Raw genomic sequence first — 17,772 nt, 5'->3', positions numbered from 1 at the left:
AGTTGGCGCAACCGCGAACCGCCGGGCGCGCATGCGCATTCGGACGGATATAGATAATAGCGGGGATATCAACAGTGAGAAGAAGCGATATTTTGTGTACACTATCCGGCTACTACTAATGTATAAACATTCCTGCAGAAAATACTTTAATACGTGCCATTGTATGGGTCAACATACTGCTGATTCTGAGAGCTACATTTACTGCTTGTTTTGATAGCCACAGTGCTAACGGACTTTACTCTTATGCTAACGCTTCATCAAAGTCCACCATTAGCTTTTTTTCTAAACCAGTAATACAGACTATTGTAAATTACTGCTGGCTCTACGATTTCTCCCACTATCACCTTTAGCTGGCAAATTAAACAGAGTATTGGTTTACTGAAGTTATACAGCATCACTGCTTTATTGAGTTGCTAATTTTGTCACAGCGGCCTAGTACTGCTTGTCCTATGCTACTGGTAGCACTCATATTAGGCGTTGTGTTGCGTTCATACTAGTGTTTTACATGCTGTATTCTATTAAAACTAGCGTTTTCCATGCTGACATGCATGTGTTTAACATGAATACTCTTGTGCTGCACATGCATACTTGTGTCTTCTTTTCATGCTAGTTTTTTTTTTTTTTACTTAAAAGAGTGTTCATGGGTTTTTTTCACTTACATTTTATTGATTTTTTTCTGACAATGAAAGCAAGCAACACAATTAACATGAAACCTCTGCACGGTACACTACAATAATTCCTGAGTGTTATGGATACATAATAAATACAAAGTGTATCAAGTTCAGAAATAATCAAGATAATTGGGGATCTCAATAGCAATTGAGCAGGGTATTTTCACAATCATGTTCATTTTGAGATATATTTGAACCCTTTGGACCATCTTCCAGTATACAAGTCGTTTCTTAGTTTTCAGAAGGAGATTATCACTCCCTGGTATTTCCTCTGCTACGTCATCCTAATAAAGGACAACACATGAGAAAGGGACCTGTAACCCCAAAACATTTTGCATGGTCTCCATCTATGGTTCCAAAAATTGGTTTATTTATGGGCAATTCCAAAAAAATGTGGAGGTGACCACAGCTTCTCCAACAAGCATTCTCTACCAATACTTTTTCATTTTAGGTGTAATGAAAAAGCGAACAAGATTCCTTTTAATTAAATTCACGCCAGTATCTGGAACAAAATGTTGTTTCACATGTTTTGCCAGTTGTGATTAAGCATTTTCTCATTTAGTTATTTTTCCCATCTTTCCTTGACGTAATTTGTCGTGGCAACTCTACTATTATGTAATTAAATCTCATATTCACTTTTTACTCTATATATTTGGTCATTCGTTCCTACAAAATGTATATGATGGTGTGTGAGTGCATACGTGTGTGTCATCGTTGTTTTCTATGAATGCAGTGTCAATATACTGGTAATTACCTACATTTTTGCATTCTGTTTGTGTTTTTGGGTCTAGAGTATGCTATCAGAACATTTCTGTTAACAATTGAGAATGGCTGAGTAAAAGTTAATTTAGGTACCCATTTAAATTTGAAATTTGAAATTGAAAATGCAACTTAAATAGTACAAAAAGTAAAATTATAGAAGTACAACGTGTAATTGTCCCTGTGATGGACACATTATAATGTATAGTATCAAAAGATTGTTATCAAAAGCAGATTTTACTTTTAATTTGTAGTTTTTTTGGGGCAGATCACATTTTTAACCAATATGGATACATCTGCTTATTGTTTTCTCTATAGTTTAATTCATTGTTTAGCTTGTAAAAATTCAGAAAATGGCAAGAAACGTAGCCACAATTACTTACTGTACATTCCAGGTTAGTCCTTTAATCAACAGTGAAAACTTCACAACTCTTTAAAAGTGGTTCAAATATATACTGTATATAGTATATATATTTTAAAAGAAAGCAGAAATGTTTAACCTGAAACCATAACATGTTTGATGTTTTTAATGGAAAATTTCAAAATGAACATCTAAATATTTGGCAATTAATTTCTGTCAACCAATTTAATCTACCAGTGTATACTTACAAAAAAAGAGAAAACTATTAGAATTTGAGAATACAATATTTTTGATCATTGTATTAAGAATACAATTGCTCATTTTTGGTGGCCTGCTTCACAGTGACAAGAAAACAGTTTCAGGTAATGATAGGAGACTAATGTAAGAGTCCAAATTAAACGAGTGTTGTTACGAAGAAGAGTATCCCTGCCTGGTGGCTGATGGGTGGTATTTGGCACCTGCCAGCAGAGGGAGGCAGTGATCTGTTGTGTTGGGCTGTTTTATTGATACAATAAATGAATCTAGGGAGAGCTCACTCAATATGGAAACATTCAGTAATTCTGTTGACTAGTTTGTTTTAAACCTAAAATGATCATTATTAGCATTACAAAGTCTTAGTTCTGTTGAGCCCCACACAGCAGAAACTTTAGTGCGACATAGTTGAAACTGGTATTTTCAATTCTCACAAGTTCTATGGTAATACATGTTTATTAGAAAATCACTATTCAGACACATTTGGTTTAAAGAGTCTTTGTGAATGTCCTTTCAGGGTTGTCAGCCCTATGGAAAGGGCAGCCCTGATGACAGAGCCAGGTTCTCTTTCCAGTTTCCCATTGAACAAACTATTAGTGGCTGGTACAATTTACCCTTTCTGCTGCCGACAACTGATTTCTGATTAAATACCTCATCAAATGTCTGAAGTCTTAAATAAATTGAAGTTTTATGTCAATGTCAACTGCCTGAGCGTATTGGCTTAGTTACCATAATCCATATCAACCTTTACCTGAACGCAATTTGAGTGTTTACTTTAAATTAATTGTATTGTCATAGTTTTACTGATAAATGTGTTGGTATTTATATTTTATAAATCTCTACTTTGACCTGTCTGTATATATTTTACTGTGATAGAGAGATACTGTTGTAAGTGTGTGTTGACTCTTGTGTTTGTACCTACCCTGGAACTGTAGATAGAACTTAATAGCTAAATCTGTCCTAAATCTTCTCTTATTGAAATGTATCTTTTATGCATGGTCCTTGTTTTCCCCAAAAAATATGTTATATGACTCTGGATTAAAAACATAAAGTAATCAATAAGTCAGTTATTACAAAATATTCAACCTTTCACCCTCAGTTTCAGTAGAACACATTAGTGTTGACTTCTCGGTATACCAGGGATTTGATACAAGCTATGATGTTTCTCCATGAATAGATATGATTTTAAGCTTACAATTAAGAGCTGTTTACCAGCTGGAAGCAGTTTATCCTCCCAGTGTGGGAAAAAGGCATTGAAAACATTAACCCTCAATGTCTGCATGGGGTCCCCAGTGGTTACTGTTGGAGCTGGGCATGGGATCTGTCATCGAGGCCCACAGTCTGTGGAACCCAGTAAAGTCGTATACCTTTTCTCCCTGATCCAGAGCCCCACCAGGCCTTCTGGCCCTCTGAAAAAACGTGAGCAACTGCAAAGCACAGTGTTGAGTCATGACTGTGAATTGGAGACCTCTGAGGTAATATTTGAAATGCCAGATGGTGCTGACCATGGCGAGCAGTTCCCATCTGGGGACACTGTAGTGGGAATCAGCCCTGTTGAATGTCCTATTTCTCTACAAAGCATCTCTTGGGACATCACACTGTCTGAGACAACATGGCTGGCATCTGTACCAAGGATAAAAGGCAGGGTGGGAGTTGCAAACTGCAAGTCAATATTTAGGAGGTTGCATGCAGATTAGAAAATATGAAACAAGCTTTTTACACAAGAAGCTTATGAGTCTGATGGAAGTTTCACCATTCAGAGGCTTATACATTTCCGTGGGTCCTTCATGTGATATAGATAAGAGTTTGACGACGATGGTTTACCTACACCTTTACAAATGTGTGGTACGGTGCTCAGAACCAGCCATAATCACAATAGAAGTCCTAGTTGATTCCAAACGAAGCTCCTAAAACTTGCTCAGTATCTGCAGACCTTTACCCTGCATGATTTCAAATATGCTCTTCTCTGTAGTTCTGCATTTGTTCTTGTTAGCAGGTTTTTTTAAGTAGTGTGTTTCTGAAAATACATTCGTTTAATGGATCACTTATGTCAAACACATATCCAAAGCCAATCTGTTCGATGAAAACCATTGACTCTCCCACAATGCAAACAAGGGCACGAGTGATTCAGACAAGTCAAAGCACACATTTATTTTCTGAACTTAACTTTTATTGAAGATGTTTGTGAATTAGCTTTATCAGTACATTATGTACAATGAATCAAAAATAGGTTAATTGTTATCATCATCATCACACCAGCTTGGGTACATATTATCATAGGATAATACTGTATGTGCGAACAACAGTTATTGTCTGGGTTTAGACACAATCTCCAAACAGGCAATGGCAATATGAACAGTAGCTTACCTTGGTGCACATTTTCCTTTTCGCTTTATATAAAGTGTACTGCATGACATGTCAGTGAAAGTGGTCAAAATCAATTTGTGAAGCTTAACTGCATATTACATATAAGTGTATAAAATCAGGATTGTCATTCTAAAATATAAATAATAAAACTTGAATGATCCTAATTGAAATTGGATGTTTATAGTTTGACATTCTGGGAAATATGAGTATTTGCAGAGCAAGATGGAAACATAGAAACCAATTTCATGTCAGTGTCTTATGTATGGAGCTGGAGGACATGGTTAACCTGAATGAGCATAAACATGCTAGGGCTAGCAAGGCTTTTTATTGTGTAGCCTAAATAGACTAGGCTACAATTGCATTTCATTGGGCAACCTTGTGTTTCAGAAAGACAATAAATGAATCCTTGAACGCTTGAGTAGGTACAACTGGAAAAGCCAGAAAGAGAGATTAAACCCGATTTTTCAAACTATCCAATGCAAACACCTAGATAAATGTTCCTAACCTTTTCCCAAAGAAAGTAGCTAGCAGTAGCTTCAATCAATACGTCTCGTCAAAAAGACCCCAAGTTGACAAGCTGAAACATAAAAATGAATGTGAACAATCAACATGGCTAATGTCACTAGATGTAAGGTTAGTAGCTTGTGGAAGACTCCGGTGGGGCACAGAGTGAAAGGCCAGAACATTTGCTTTATTGACTGCTGTCGAGATCTAAAGAGACAAATTTAACATTTGAAAAAATAAATACTTGACCCATCAGCTTTAACAGGGAAGACTGTCCTGAGGCAACCGTTGCTGTCAGACTGTTGATGCTAACAAGCTAATGAGTCACTTGTTCATTAGCAATACTGTAAAAGAACAACATACAGTATGATGAATTACATGTCTGATAAATGTAATATGTAATGTAAAGTGCTTTGAGCACTATTATTATTATTAATAATAATAATAATAATAATAATATTTATTGTAATTTGCACCCCCAAACGCTTTTTCTTTTCAAAAATCTTCCTTTCTCAGAAATGATAAAGTTAGCAGTGTTTAGGTGGATTGTTTCAAGAAAATGTTACAATCCTTTTTTTTCTACTTGGGGTACAAATGAACAAGATACAACATACAAGGAGTTGTTAGGTGTATTTACGAAGCCTGGCAAGCTAATCCCCCTGCTTTCAGTCTTTATGCAAAGTAAGGTTAACCACATCCAGCGCCGTACTTAATACAGGTATGAAAATAAAATGAGTTTTCTTCTCTATCTCTCAACCAGGAACAACTATATTTTATAGGGCCTTTTATTTAAGGTATATTCTGATTTCTTGTCTCAGATCGTGCATCAATTCGAAGAGCTACATTTTTGAGCATACTCTAAATGCAAATGCTGTTGTTTGTCAAGATAAATTAAGACTTTACTCTTAATAGACATCCCATCAATCCAAGCATTGCTCTTTAAATGGTGCAGGAGACATTTAGTGTATAATGTATATAACACAATGTAACATCAGTGGTTATATCACTTAATGGCACAAGCTTTGCATTGATTCCATCTGCTTTCTGAGATGGTACTTGGTGCTGAAAGTCCTCAGGATGCAATCACAGGATTAAAAACTGTACAAACTGCTGCTGCTGGACTGTACTGTTGAAGAGCTAGAAAAATAATCCGGTGGCCCAGCCTTTCCAGCGGTAGTATGGCATCCTCTTAGGGTAAATAAAGGGAGACTCATGTTCAGTGTATAGAGAACAGGGTGGAGTCACCAAAGGTGTGAGTCTGACAGATGTTGAAAAGGCCAGCAGGCTTCTTGTCTGTCCATCCTGAAACACACGCTCTGGTGTCTTCAGATTGAAACCTCGTATTCTCTTGTATCCTGTGAAGAGAATGAGCACATGTGTACAAAGTAGGGGTTATCAAATGTTATCATAAATCAATAACTTTAATTGGACACAGGAAAAGGAAAGTTCTTTAGAAATTCTTAGGTTGTACTATAAATTGTTTTCCAGCAAACAGAGAAACAACTTCAAAGGCCTTGAATTTACCAACATTACAATTAAGGGATATTGCTAGTTTCCCATGAAAATAACATGCCTCCATCTCTAAATGGACTTTCTCCTATCAATACTTTCTGACTTCCCTGCACCGCATTTGGCTCTCAGGCTCAGCCAATTGCTACTGAATTCAACAAAACAGCTCAGATTTGTTTTGTTTGATTTCGTAAATAAAAACATATTCCACTTTAATTTTGTGAAACAAAGGGACTCCTTTAGTGGCGGATAAATCAACATTTGATGCTGTAGTAAGTATTTGTGGCAGCAGGACAGTGTTAACGGGATTGAGTGAAATAAAAGTACAGCGTGTGTGTTCATGGTAATGAAGGATCATGTCAATCAGTGCACCAGAGCTGCATAGCAAAGGTAGATACACCCTACTGTGATTCACACAATACTGTATTGTTGATTTGGGGATGCATATCAGATGTGTTGGCCATAACATAGGCAAACACAAGATAAAAATAATGCTGCACTTTTCCTTGCAATCTCATTTTCTCATGACCCATCGTTTAAGAACAACTCACCTCATTGTTCTGTGGGATTGCCAGCATGGAAGAAGAGAAAGAAAAAACTCAACACATCAAAAGTTTCAGCAGTTGCAGACTTTATACAGTGTACAGAAGACTTACTAATGTATGTTGGTAGAACCAGACCAGTAATCAAATTATTAAAATTGTTACTAGGTCTTAATTATAATAATTATAATCCTTCAAAAACCAAGTGAGAAAGGTAATCCAAATAACTAAATACAATCTAGCAAACTTCAGATATATAAGGAACTGTTTGACAACACCTATAGCAAAACTCTATATGACTGCCATGATCATTCCCCACCTCACATATTGTATGACCAGCTGGACCCAGGCGAATAGCACAACGTAAAGCCTATCCTATCACTTCATGAACAAGCTCTCAAAGTTTTGGACGGAAAATCTAAGCTATACCACCATTGCAAAATCCTGGACAAACATAACCTGCTCAGCTGGGAAAATCTTTTAAAACACACGAATGCATGTCTCATTTTTAAGATTACAAATGGCAAGGCTCTCCCACCACTCTGCACTTTCATACAGCAGAAAAACTCAAACAGCAGAACCACAAGGTCTGCCCTAAGAGGGGATTGTGTAGTCCCTCTTAGGTCCAGTTCCTTTGGTAAACTGTGCTTCTCTGAGGGCTTCCCCAACTTTGGAACACAATACCAATACAGATAAGGAATAGCACCTCCTTTCACACATTTAACCACTTTTTTAAGAACTGGCTTTTAAGCAATCAAAAATGTGAACACTTTTAACTGCATAGTATGATAGTATTTAATCTGTTTGCATGTTTGTCTGTTCCTATTTATTGTTGTTTTTTTAATTATGTTTTTATTTCTCATGTCTTTTTGGGGTTATTCAAACATCTTGCCAAAGGACTACAGTTGAAAATTAGCCTGCTGGGTAACACTGGCACGTTTACAGAAATGTTGATCAATGTGCACTGTCCTTTAAATAAATAAATAACTAAATGAAATGAATCCAGCAATGCTTTAACACTAGTCCCAAACCCACTGTACATGATGAAGGTAATGGGAGGAAGATACAACAAGTTACACAGGAGATGGAGTTAAACTCTGTACCTGGCCCATAACACAAACAAACATGTAATCTCACAGTGTGAGGTATACGTTGACTCACCGCTGTCTCATAAACTGAGTTGTCACACGTGGATTCTCCAGATATGTTTTCATATGGTAGGTTGGAGGACAGTGACAGCTGAAGTGGCTTTCTCTGAAGCCTGAGAACAGACAGAGAATGCGTCAGGACAAAGGAGACACACATGTTTTGAATACTCATCTTCAATACAGAAGGACAAATCATTTCTATGGACGTCAAATTTCTACATGATGTATGTTCTGGTTGTGTCACACTTAAGTTATTCATCACTGTATGCTGAAACCCTTGAATCTAATCTGGTGACAGCTATTTTAAATTCGGCTAACTAAAAATAGTTGCATTTGCCTCTCTGGGGGACTCAGAAAAGAATGTTGTGACTACAAAAGCACATGCATCATGCAGGAGAATCCAAAGACCTTCAGTAAAATGTGGTTTCTTTTTATTCTGTTTAACCGCGTCCTTTTCTCATCCTGTGACATACTCCTGCACCAGCTTTTATGAGTCAGATGTGCTAATAGAGAGGTGTAGACCAGTTATGATGGAGGTGTTGTGAAGGTGGATGGTATAATGAAGGATCACTGAAACACACATTTTAGAAGCGATGGCAGAACAGGGATGGTTATATACTACAATAACATTTATAGAGAGAATAAGAATAACCAACTAATATGTTCTCTGCACGCACTGCTGATACCACGTTTCCTATTAAATGCGTTTTGTGCAAACCAGTTTGCTCTTCCACTGACCAGAGCTGACCATTTTGTGGCTTCGTGTGATTTTAGTGTCCAGCGTGAATATCACTCACAATTACAACAATTGCGGCGAACATAGGAGCTGTACTCATGTTCAAGCTGGATTGAATTACGAATTCTTCAACTTAATATGGTAAATGGAAGGACTGAATTTCCCATAGCATTTTATGTGGCGCAGTGGGGTATTGCGCTGATATTCAGATCAGGGGCGTGTAGGTTTGAGTCCCACTGCAGTCAGCATGTCATTGTGTTCCTGGGCAACACACTTCACCCCAAATTGCTCCAGCGGGGATTGACCACAGTATGGAATGTATGTGAGTCACTTTGGATAAAAGAGTCTAACAAGTGACATGTAATGCAATTTTAGCCATTCCTGACAACTCCCCGAAGCACTTTACACACAAGTCATCATTCACACCCACTTATACAGTGGCAGGGGCTGCTATACAAGGCGCCATCTGCTCAAGAAAGCTACCATTCACACCCACTCACAGACTTAGTTGGAGCAATTGGGAGCAATTTTCCCAAGGACACACCGACATGTCGACCTGTATATACTGTAGATAGCATAATAATTAATCACCATAACTACTTTGAATAGCAGTGGAAACTGGGTATAATTGAACTTTACTACAAAGGGAACTGTAAAATAGACAACTGATAGAACTGTTATTTATTTTCTTATGTGAGAAAAAACAAGCCACATTTATTTGTAAAAAACTGTCTTCTTCTCATAATTTGAACGTACTTTGAGAAGTAGAGGTAGATTCCAATAATGAGCGTGAGGAGGAGGACGATGGGGATGAAGACAGCAAATGCTACGTTGGCCCCTTCCATTCTTAGGTCTGCAGTAGACACTATTGGAGAGAAAAAGGGGACATGACAATACATTATTCATTGACAGGACAAATGTTTTTTTAATTATGTTTAGAACAAACTCTTCTCCCGTGCTAATCATGTTTCATTACTTTCAGCAGACATTCACAATCCGCTAACATAAAATGTGCAAGGCGTGCAGGAAGAATGAACTTCTTGGAAAAAAGTACCATCTAATCTGTGCTCATCAGCTGGGTGGGCTGTGGATGAAAACAGATGCGTGTTAAACATGAAACTCCATGAATTATAAACACTTCAGACATTTCACAAGTCACACAATATATTTTGTATCATGAACTAAAGGCCAATCCTGGGGTTATTTTAGCCTCTTCACTCCCCCAACCTTCTCCAAAGTGACCGAAAAACAAAATCCGTTTTCCTCTCTGGCCTGATTTGTTTTTACTGCGTATTTGAAACATGCTCAGTCTCTTCATTTAGCTTTTCTTTAAAAATGTTTATCTTTCACACTGTAAACCTCACTTAATAATTGAGGTCCCACATCTGAACATGAAGTCAGTTGAATTGAATAAACAGAGTGCAAGAGATGAAGTTCAAGCTAAATATTTTGACTTGATTATGAACTTAACAGATGATTCTTTCGTGATTATTTGAAGCTTTTCCAGATTTGAATATTGTGATTACATAGAGGTGATATATTTACAGTGTTACTCAAGTAAAAATATACAAAGATAACAGACCAAACGCAGGGGAAGGAAATGGGATGAAGAATCATTTTGTTCTGCTCAATGCAAAAATATCAGCAACATTAATGTAGCAATAAGTACCTGTGCTAGATATCAGGTAAATACTATACAACATTTAGATCTGAGCTGTAGTATCACCAACAGTAGAGTTCAATTCTTTAAAAAAAAAACGATATGGAATAGTGTACTCAAAAATGGACTCAATTGAAGCATAGCATTGAAAACAGATTATACACACACAGCAATTATAGAGTGGGTTTTAGTTTCCCTTCACACTATAGAAACACAGACATGCCATAGGGATTGGAATTTTAATGAACAAGTAGATATAATGTATATTACTGAGGTAAGAGAAGAGACAATGAAGTCTATGGTTTAGGTTTGAAAGTAACACCTTTTAAGGTTGTTTTTTACTTAATTCAATAATAATTCAATGCTCAATTTTAATGTACTCAGTTGTTCATAAAATGATAAATACAATTGTCTTTATTTAGCTCCCTTGGACACTTTGTAACAGGAAACACGTGGCTTACATAAAACACTCAACCAATTTAATGGCTCAAGTACTGAATTATTCAGCAATGTGCTTGTACATTTAGGTATTCTTATTCATCCACAGTTTAGTTCTTCACAGATTTACATATTTTAATAGTTATATTAGGGCATGTTTTTAAAGAAGCAAAGGACATGGTGTAAAACTGATGTTGATGCTGCGAGGCTGCAGTTATTCACCTTTACAGACAGGTGGCAGCCCACTCCACTGGGACGGGTGTCCAGGGACACAGTGGAGAACCGGCTCCCCCAGCAGCTGGTGTCCAGACAGACAGGAGTAGTGGAGGGTCTCTCCCGCCTGGAATTGGACCTTGTTGGAGCTGGGGACCCCGTATGTCGGCGTTCCTGGGTGACTGCAGGGATCCAAAACCTCCGCTGGAGTTAAAGAGGAGAAACAGTTCAGGTTCAGAAGACTGTGTAGGAATTATGTGTTGGAGTCAGATATGATAATCTTATCTTAATATTGTTGTTCTCCTCTCTCTCACTGGGGTCAGTGGAGTATGGTACTAATGTCCAGCCTGCCATTAATTGAGGTACTGATATTCACATTCTGCAGAGTATGACTTCAACTTTCTCGTAACAAACATTTCTACACAAGCAATGTCTAAAAACCTAACATGAAGATTGCAGACAGCTGTTGAGCACAGTCATAAGAATATTAAAATTAACAAAAATGTATCGTCAAATGATATAAGCAGGAGGTTTCACAGAAGGGAAAGAAATAAGGAAGTGCCCTTAAATAAACACACACAAACGACACACATTTAAGTTACAATAATAATTATTGTTGAAATAATGAACTTTATGTGTGCTCAATTTACACGGATGTTCTGTTCAAGAAAGTTACATGGTAAAATAGCATCAGTACGGAAGAGGAATGGAACTCAATAATTGTTTCACATTTGACCCTAATTGTCTTCCACACATTTCCCATCTGATACGGTGTTTCAGATGCAGGTCAGAGAACCCTTAGGCTCACTATTAAGAATAGGACTGAGTCACAGGTCAAAAAACTTTAAGACATGTAGTTTAAAATGGATATAGTGTTTGAATTATCTCCAGTCTGTGGCAGGCCCTTACTATAGGTTGAAATATACTGTATTCATTTGAATTCTGTTGAAACAATGGCATTATTGGACCGATATGACCATTTTAAGAAAGACACAAAAAACTCCTTAACCTGCTAAATGAATTGTGCCAGTTAGAATTGGCATGAAGAGAAGGAAATAATGTCATGTCTTCTTGAGTCTTTCAAGAAATGACAGGTGTAAAATTCCATTATGAATGAAAAAATATGTGATAGAAACAGTTCCACTTCCACATCATGACACTCGTTCTCTGCACTGATTGGTGCTGAAGAATTTTGGAAGAGTTTGCCATTTTTTTGACATAATAATAGTCTTTCGCTCATGATCTCCATCTCATGCATAACAATGACCGGGGCTTGTCTTCCCCAAAGTAATTTCCGCTGTCCGGTTAAATTAATTATAGGTTGGTGCCATCAAACAATATGTCTCCACCTAGAAAGTAGGTGAGGCACAGTATGAGAAGTTCATGCAAATGAGGTTAATGCCTTCAAGGCTGTTTGAGGAGGAAATTATATTTCAATAAGACTGACGCACTTTTTAGCCGGTATTATCAGAAACAACGAAGTGGAAGGAGGTCACCCGGTTTGAATTTGAATATTAAAAAGACTGAATAAAATTACTGCTATAAGAAAAAAACTAATCACAGTAATATTTAACATTATAAACACTTATAGTTTACACAAAGCAGATGTAGACAAGATATGATGTGTGTACTTGTTTACTTTTGAAGTGCAATTACAAACACATTTGGTGCTGATATTCAATGTAAAAAATAAACCACTTAAATGCTTAATTAAAAACAAGACTAACTTATTTATTTAATCGTTATAGCTTTTTAAAAGAAGACAGTATTTCTATCAGACTCAGGATCAGAGCTGGGCAGTATTTTAACTACATGTATTTGAAATACGTATTTAAAATACTTTTCAGTATTTTGCATTTTGTATTTTTACAAGATTGGAAAAAATGAAATGTAGTTTGTATTTAAATACTTTGAGGTGCTGTATTTGGGTATTTTAAATACAAAAATACTTTGCAAAAAACCTTTTTTTTAAATCAGTAAAACTAAGCGAATCACCAGAGATCTTTGGGTCAAGACGTAAATCACGTGACACGCCCAATCGAGACTTGAATGCGACCATTTTTTCTCCGCGACGTCAGCAGTCATCACTACTACAGCAGTGAAGAGGACCTGCACCTACACGGCTCTGTTGCTGGCTTTTCGAGGCATGAAACAACACTAAGGTGAAATGTTTTGTATAAAAAAAATGCTACAGTCTTCCCACACACATTGTCAACAGAATTACACCATAAGCACTAGACTATTTTCGAGTGTTAGCTTTCTCTTGAATGATGAGTGTTTGATAGGCAGGGGTTGATAAATGACGGTCAGTCAAATTGCTTAGGTCAGCGAAATTGAGCAAGTTTCTTAGAGTGTAGCCTAGGTAGCTTATCAAATATAGACCAGAGAGGTCAAACATGAATGCTTGACTCGCAAAAGGTAAACTAGTACTAAACGTAAGATATGGTGATTAAATTAGTCACTCTCACTGAGGACAGTTAGGAGATCCAATTTTAAATTGGATGAAACGGTAGAGGAACACGGCCATATTATTTGATGTTAAACGAGAAAGGACCCGTTTCTATGACCCCCAATAAAACAAATAACGCCAGTTTTGTGTTTAAACCCGTAATAGCCCCTGTATCGGCCTAGTGATGTTGTAGGAGCCCTCGCAGGCATGTTCCCTCCCACGGCAAGACCTCGAGCTGGCGAATTCCTTTTCCACTCAATTCTATTACCAAACGAAAGAATGAGATAGGCTAAACTGGGCTCATAACAATGTTTTGAGCCCAGAACGATCCATAACTATAACCTGTCAATAAAGTACTTATTTATTTATTGTGAAAAAACGTGAGAAAATTGTGTTGTTTAGGGGCTTGGGCCACTTGACAAATGTCCATCATAGAGCAGTAGGCTAGGTCTAAGCATTTCTGAATAATATTAAGTCTTCTATGTTGATTCATACTAACTAATTATATGGAGATTCAGTTCCTGTTAGAGCTCCAACCAAAGCTAGGGAGGATCCTTGAAAACCCACTTTTATATAATCTTAAACTACACATTTAGCTTCTAAAATCATATTCACACTTGGCTTTTTTTTTTTTTAATAGTCCATTAGAGACCAATACAGTAGGCTGTATTAAGCATTTCTAGGGCATATTATTTATTTTATATTTGTATTTATTGAAAACTAATTCAGTATCTGTAGATCACTAGATTTGGAGTCACTGCCTGTTATGGCGCATAGTAGTTAGTTTTGTGCATGGAGCTTAGCTCAGCTGTTAGCAGAGATGTCAAAAGTAAAAGTTTAAAAAAAAAGAAAGAAAAGAAACACAGTTTCCTTCCAACACAGGTAACTTATCTGAGTAACCAGTAGACCTGTGTACTTGTCTTACGATCAGCTGACTACACTGGTTGGATCAAGTTTGTGGTGGGTCCTTGTTAGATTGTTAGAAGTGTTTTTCAGTAACAACGCAGTCTATCTATCCCATTAGGTACAATGGAGTAAATGGTCTAACAGCTATGTAATAGGCTACCACGTGCTAGTGTTGTACTTACACCAGAAAATGTACTTTTACTTTTACTTTTGACACCTCTGGCTTTTAGTTTTTCCACTTCCAAACGCTTTATCATTAGTATCCTAGGTAATATTTCACTTGGCAGGTTAGAAGAGCCCTTTCATGCAAGTGCATATAGTAGTCAGTTTCGGATTTAATTGTTTTTCCTTTTTTTATGATGTGATTTAAGTGTGTGTCTGTTGAAGAGTAACTGACTAACAACTTTTTTTTTGACAATTTCGTTTGAAATAGAGGATGTCCCACTGAACTGAGATGAGTGACAATCATGATGATGAAGAGGCGTCAGGTGAGCCTCAAGCCACCACATCTTCAGAAGGTACCACTGGGCCTAGGTGTGCCATATTGGATGGGAAATTCTTCAAAGTAGTATCTCAAAATCCAAGTGGAAAGATAGAAGCTGAGTGTCAGCTGTGCACAACCAAGAAAGCCATTATTTGTGGCTCTTATCAAGCAACAACAAATTTCAAGACACATTTGAAAAGAAAACACCCAGAGAATCTACAGGAATTTGAAAATTACAAAAAGGAAAGTGCAAGTGGCCAGCAGAAGAAAGCCAAAACATCATTAAGGCAGACTCGTTTGTTTGACCATGCTAGCCCAACAATATCACAAAGTAAAGTCGACTCCCTTGTGAAATCCTTTGTTGTCAAAGGAATGCACTCATTAGCCACCGTTGAACAAACAGAATTCATCGAGCTTGTGCAGGGACTTCACCCAGGTGCCAATGTAATGTCCAGACGGACACTCGGACGACGGATTGATGAAGAATTTGCAACAAAAAAAGCATTCCTAAAAGAGACGCTTAAAAATGTTCGCCGTGTTTGTACAACAGTGGATATTTGGTCAACAAAGAAAACCAGTTATTTGGGAGCAACAGTACATTGGATCAATGGAGACACGCTGGAAAGGCAGTCAGCCGCTCTTGCCGTTAGGCATTTTCCCAGCCCCCATACTTATAACCGAATAGCAGAACTGTTGGATGAGATTCACACAGAATATGGGCTGTCTTCAGACACCATTGTGTCTACAGTTACTGATAATGCATCCAACTTTGCAAAGGCCTTTAAAGAGTTCAGTGTCACTGGAAAAACAAATGACCCAGATGAAGTTGAAGAGCTGGACGATGAGCTGTCCTTCCTGGTCATAGATCCTGAGAGAGAAGAAGCATCTGAGTGTTCCATCATTTTACCACCACACCTCCGGTGTGCGACACATACTCTGAGTTTAATCTCAACTACTGATGTCAAGAAATCGATCACTAGCAATGCAACTCTCAGCAGGCTGAATCATTCAACGATGGCGAAGTGCTCAGCATTATGGACAGCATCTGGCAGACCAAAGAGTGCTGAAACGCTAGGCAAAGTAATCGAGCAGCAACTCAAGACACCCTGCATTACAAGGTGGAATTCTCTGCATGACTCCTTGAGTCAGTTGTCATTCTTGCGTGACAAGCTCCCTGATGCCATGACTGCCCTGCAACTTCCACCATTCAGGGAAGTCGAACTGGACTACATTGAGGAATTTTGCAGAGTGTTACGACCGATTGCCATCTCAATAGATCGGCTTCAAGGGCAATCTGCATGCTATTATGGTGAGCTGTTCCCAACACTTTTCACCATTCAAGCCAAGCTGGAGGATCTGCAAGCATCAAACTTGAGGTACTGCTCACACGTTCTTCAAGCAACCATAGCAGGGTTCAAAAAACGCTTCCACAATTTTCTGATGCTGGAGCATGACGTGAATGAGGCCATCCTGGCAACCACAACACACCCATACTTTAAGATGAGGTGGTTACCCCAGAGGTTGGCTTCTGAGAAGAGGCGAATACAGCAACTGATGCTGCACTCAGCAGACGAACTCGGACTTCTCTCAGAGAGTGACGGGACCACACCGAGCACAGAGGAGAATGACGAATTCTTTGTGTTCACTGATCAAGGTGAGAAGAATTTCTTTACACTTTAAAATACTTAATTATGTAATTTACAATAGCATGTTTTACCTTTTGGTGACAATTTCAGTATTTATACTTTGAAGAATGCATTATTTGGTCCTCGGGGGGGAGTTTGTGCTAGGTATTGCTATGACCCTGTCTGATTGTTGTCTATCTGTCTGTTTGTCCATGCATAGTGTCTGGCAGAGGCCAGCTTGCCATCTCTGATTGCTCTTGTTTTTTTTCTGTTGTCTTCAATCTCTACAGGAACAGTCAACCAGCTGGAGGCCGAGGCCTTGCCCAGCCACAGCAAGGCGGAACTGGAGACCCTTCATTTTTTGGAGGATCCCAGAAAAGACCTGGCTTCACTAAATGCATACCCTTTGATGAAACAGCTTTTTGTGAGATTTAACACAACCCTACCATCCTCAGCCCCGGTTGAGCGCCTGTTTTCTTTTGCTGGCTTAGTGAACCGGCCTCACAGAAGGTCATTAACACCAGATATGCTGGAGAAGTTGGTTGTCCTGAAGAACAACTGATCTGTTTTTCTGTTTAATATGGATAAAATAAAATGGATTTGAATGTAGCGTTAGCTGTCTCCTTTTTTATTTATTGTACATTCCTCAGTTTACAGACAGTATTCAATACAGGCATTATCTCGCGTGTATTTTTGTATTTTCAAAATACAAAATACTTGTATTGTATTTAAATACATTTTCCAGACCAGTATTTTTGTATTTTATTTTGATACATTTTTTGATCAAGTATTTGTATTTTGTATCAAAATACTTTATGATGTATTTGTGCCCAGCTCTGCTCAGGATTAACATTCAAAGCTTGTTGATCACACTTTGTAAACATTTGAAAAAAAGCTGCACAAAAATTTCAGGTTTGTCTATTTAAAAAAAAAGTGCATCGTTGTAGAAAAAGATATCAAGAACGTCTCAATAAACTGGTGAAGTTTTAGTCCCACCTACTCTTGACACAACTGGCCAATCATCTCACAAAGTGGGCGGCATAGAGTAACGCAAGAATAAGCCCTTAGCCCAGAAATTAGTTTGATTTTTAGCAGTTCAGGGTTCCCTCATCTCAGATCAAAGTTTTTCAGATTTCTGATTTCAGACA

At 37.8% G+C, this 17,772-nt stretch overlaps 2 protein-coding genes across 4 annotated transcripts in view; one reads left to right on the top strand and one right to left on the bottom strand.

The window, feature by feature from the left end:
* Window positions 1-4,216: 4,216 nt before the first annotated feature.
* The window catches only part of sez6b (seizure related 6 homolog b), a 157,730-nt gene continuing 144,174 nt past the window's right edge, over window positions 4,217-17,772 (bottom strand). Inside the window, exons 13-17 of one of the 2 annotated variants that reach the window (XM_063906573.1) lie at window positions 11,170-11,364; window positions 9,904-9,933; window positions 9,606-9,714; window positions 8,127-8,226; window positions 4,217-6,269 (exon numbers count right to left, since the gene is read on the bottom strand). In XM_063906573.1, coding sequence (XP_063762643.1) covers window positions 6,240-6,269; window positions 8,127-8,226; window positions 9,606-9,714; window positions 9,904-9,933; window positions 11,170-11,364 — 464 coding nt within the window. In that variant the 3' untranslated portion in view covers window positions 4,217-6,239. The remainder of the gene's footprint in view (window positions 6,270-8,126; window positions 8,227-9,605; window positions 9,715-9,903; window positions 9,934-11,169; window positions 11,365-17,772) is intronic. The other variant, XM_063906574.1, reaches the window with a different exon arrangement.
* LOC134879963 (uncharacterized) lies at window positions 12,998-17,239 on the top strand. Of its 2 annotated transcripts, XM_063906575.1 has the most exons (3): window positions 12,998-13,322; window positions 14,949-16,653; window positions 16,915-17,239. In XM_063906575.1, exons 2-3 carry the CDS (start codon window positions 14,970-14,972, stop codon window positions 17,184-17,186), a joined length of 1,956 nt encoding a protein of 651 aa, XP_063762645.1. In that variant the 5' UTR covers window positions 12,998-13,322; window positions 14,949-14,969; the 3' UTR covers window positions 17,187-17,239. The 2 variants fall into 2 exon arrangements, with proteins under 2 accessions (XP_063762645.1, XP_063762646.1); XM_063906576.1 differs by lacking the exon at window positions 12,998-13,322 and having other exon boundaries at window positions 14,472-16,653.

Source organism: Eleginops maclovinus, chromosome 18 (assembly GCF_036324505.1).
Source record: "Eleginops maclovinus isolate JMC-PN-2008 ecotype Puerto Natales chromosome 18, JC_Emac_rtc_rv5, whole genome shotgun sequence".
Classification (NCBI taxonomy): domain Eukaryota; kingdom Metazoa; phylum Chordata; class Actinopteri; order Perciformes; family Eleginopidae; genus Eleginops; species Eleginops maclovinus.
Note: the sequence above shows the minus strand (reverse complement) of the source record. Positions and strands in the feature narration are given on the sequence as shown.

Excerpts from the sequence above, each read along its gene's own strand:
- LOC134879963 (XM_063906575.1), top strand. The coding sequence starts at position 14,970 with ATGAGTGACAATCATGATGATGAAGAGGCGTCAGGTGAGCCTCAAGCC. Across the intron at positions 16,654-16,914 it reads CTTTGTGTTCACTGATCAAG|GAACAGTCAACCAGCTGGAG; the intron begins GTGAGAAGAATT and ends CAATCTCTACAG.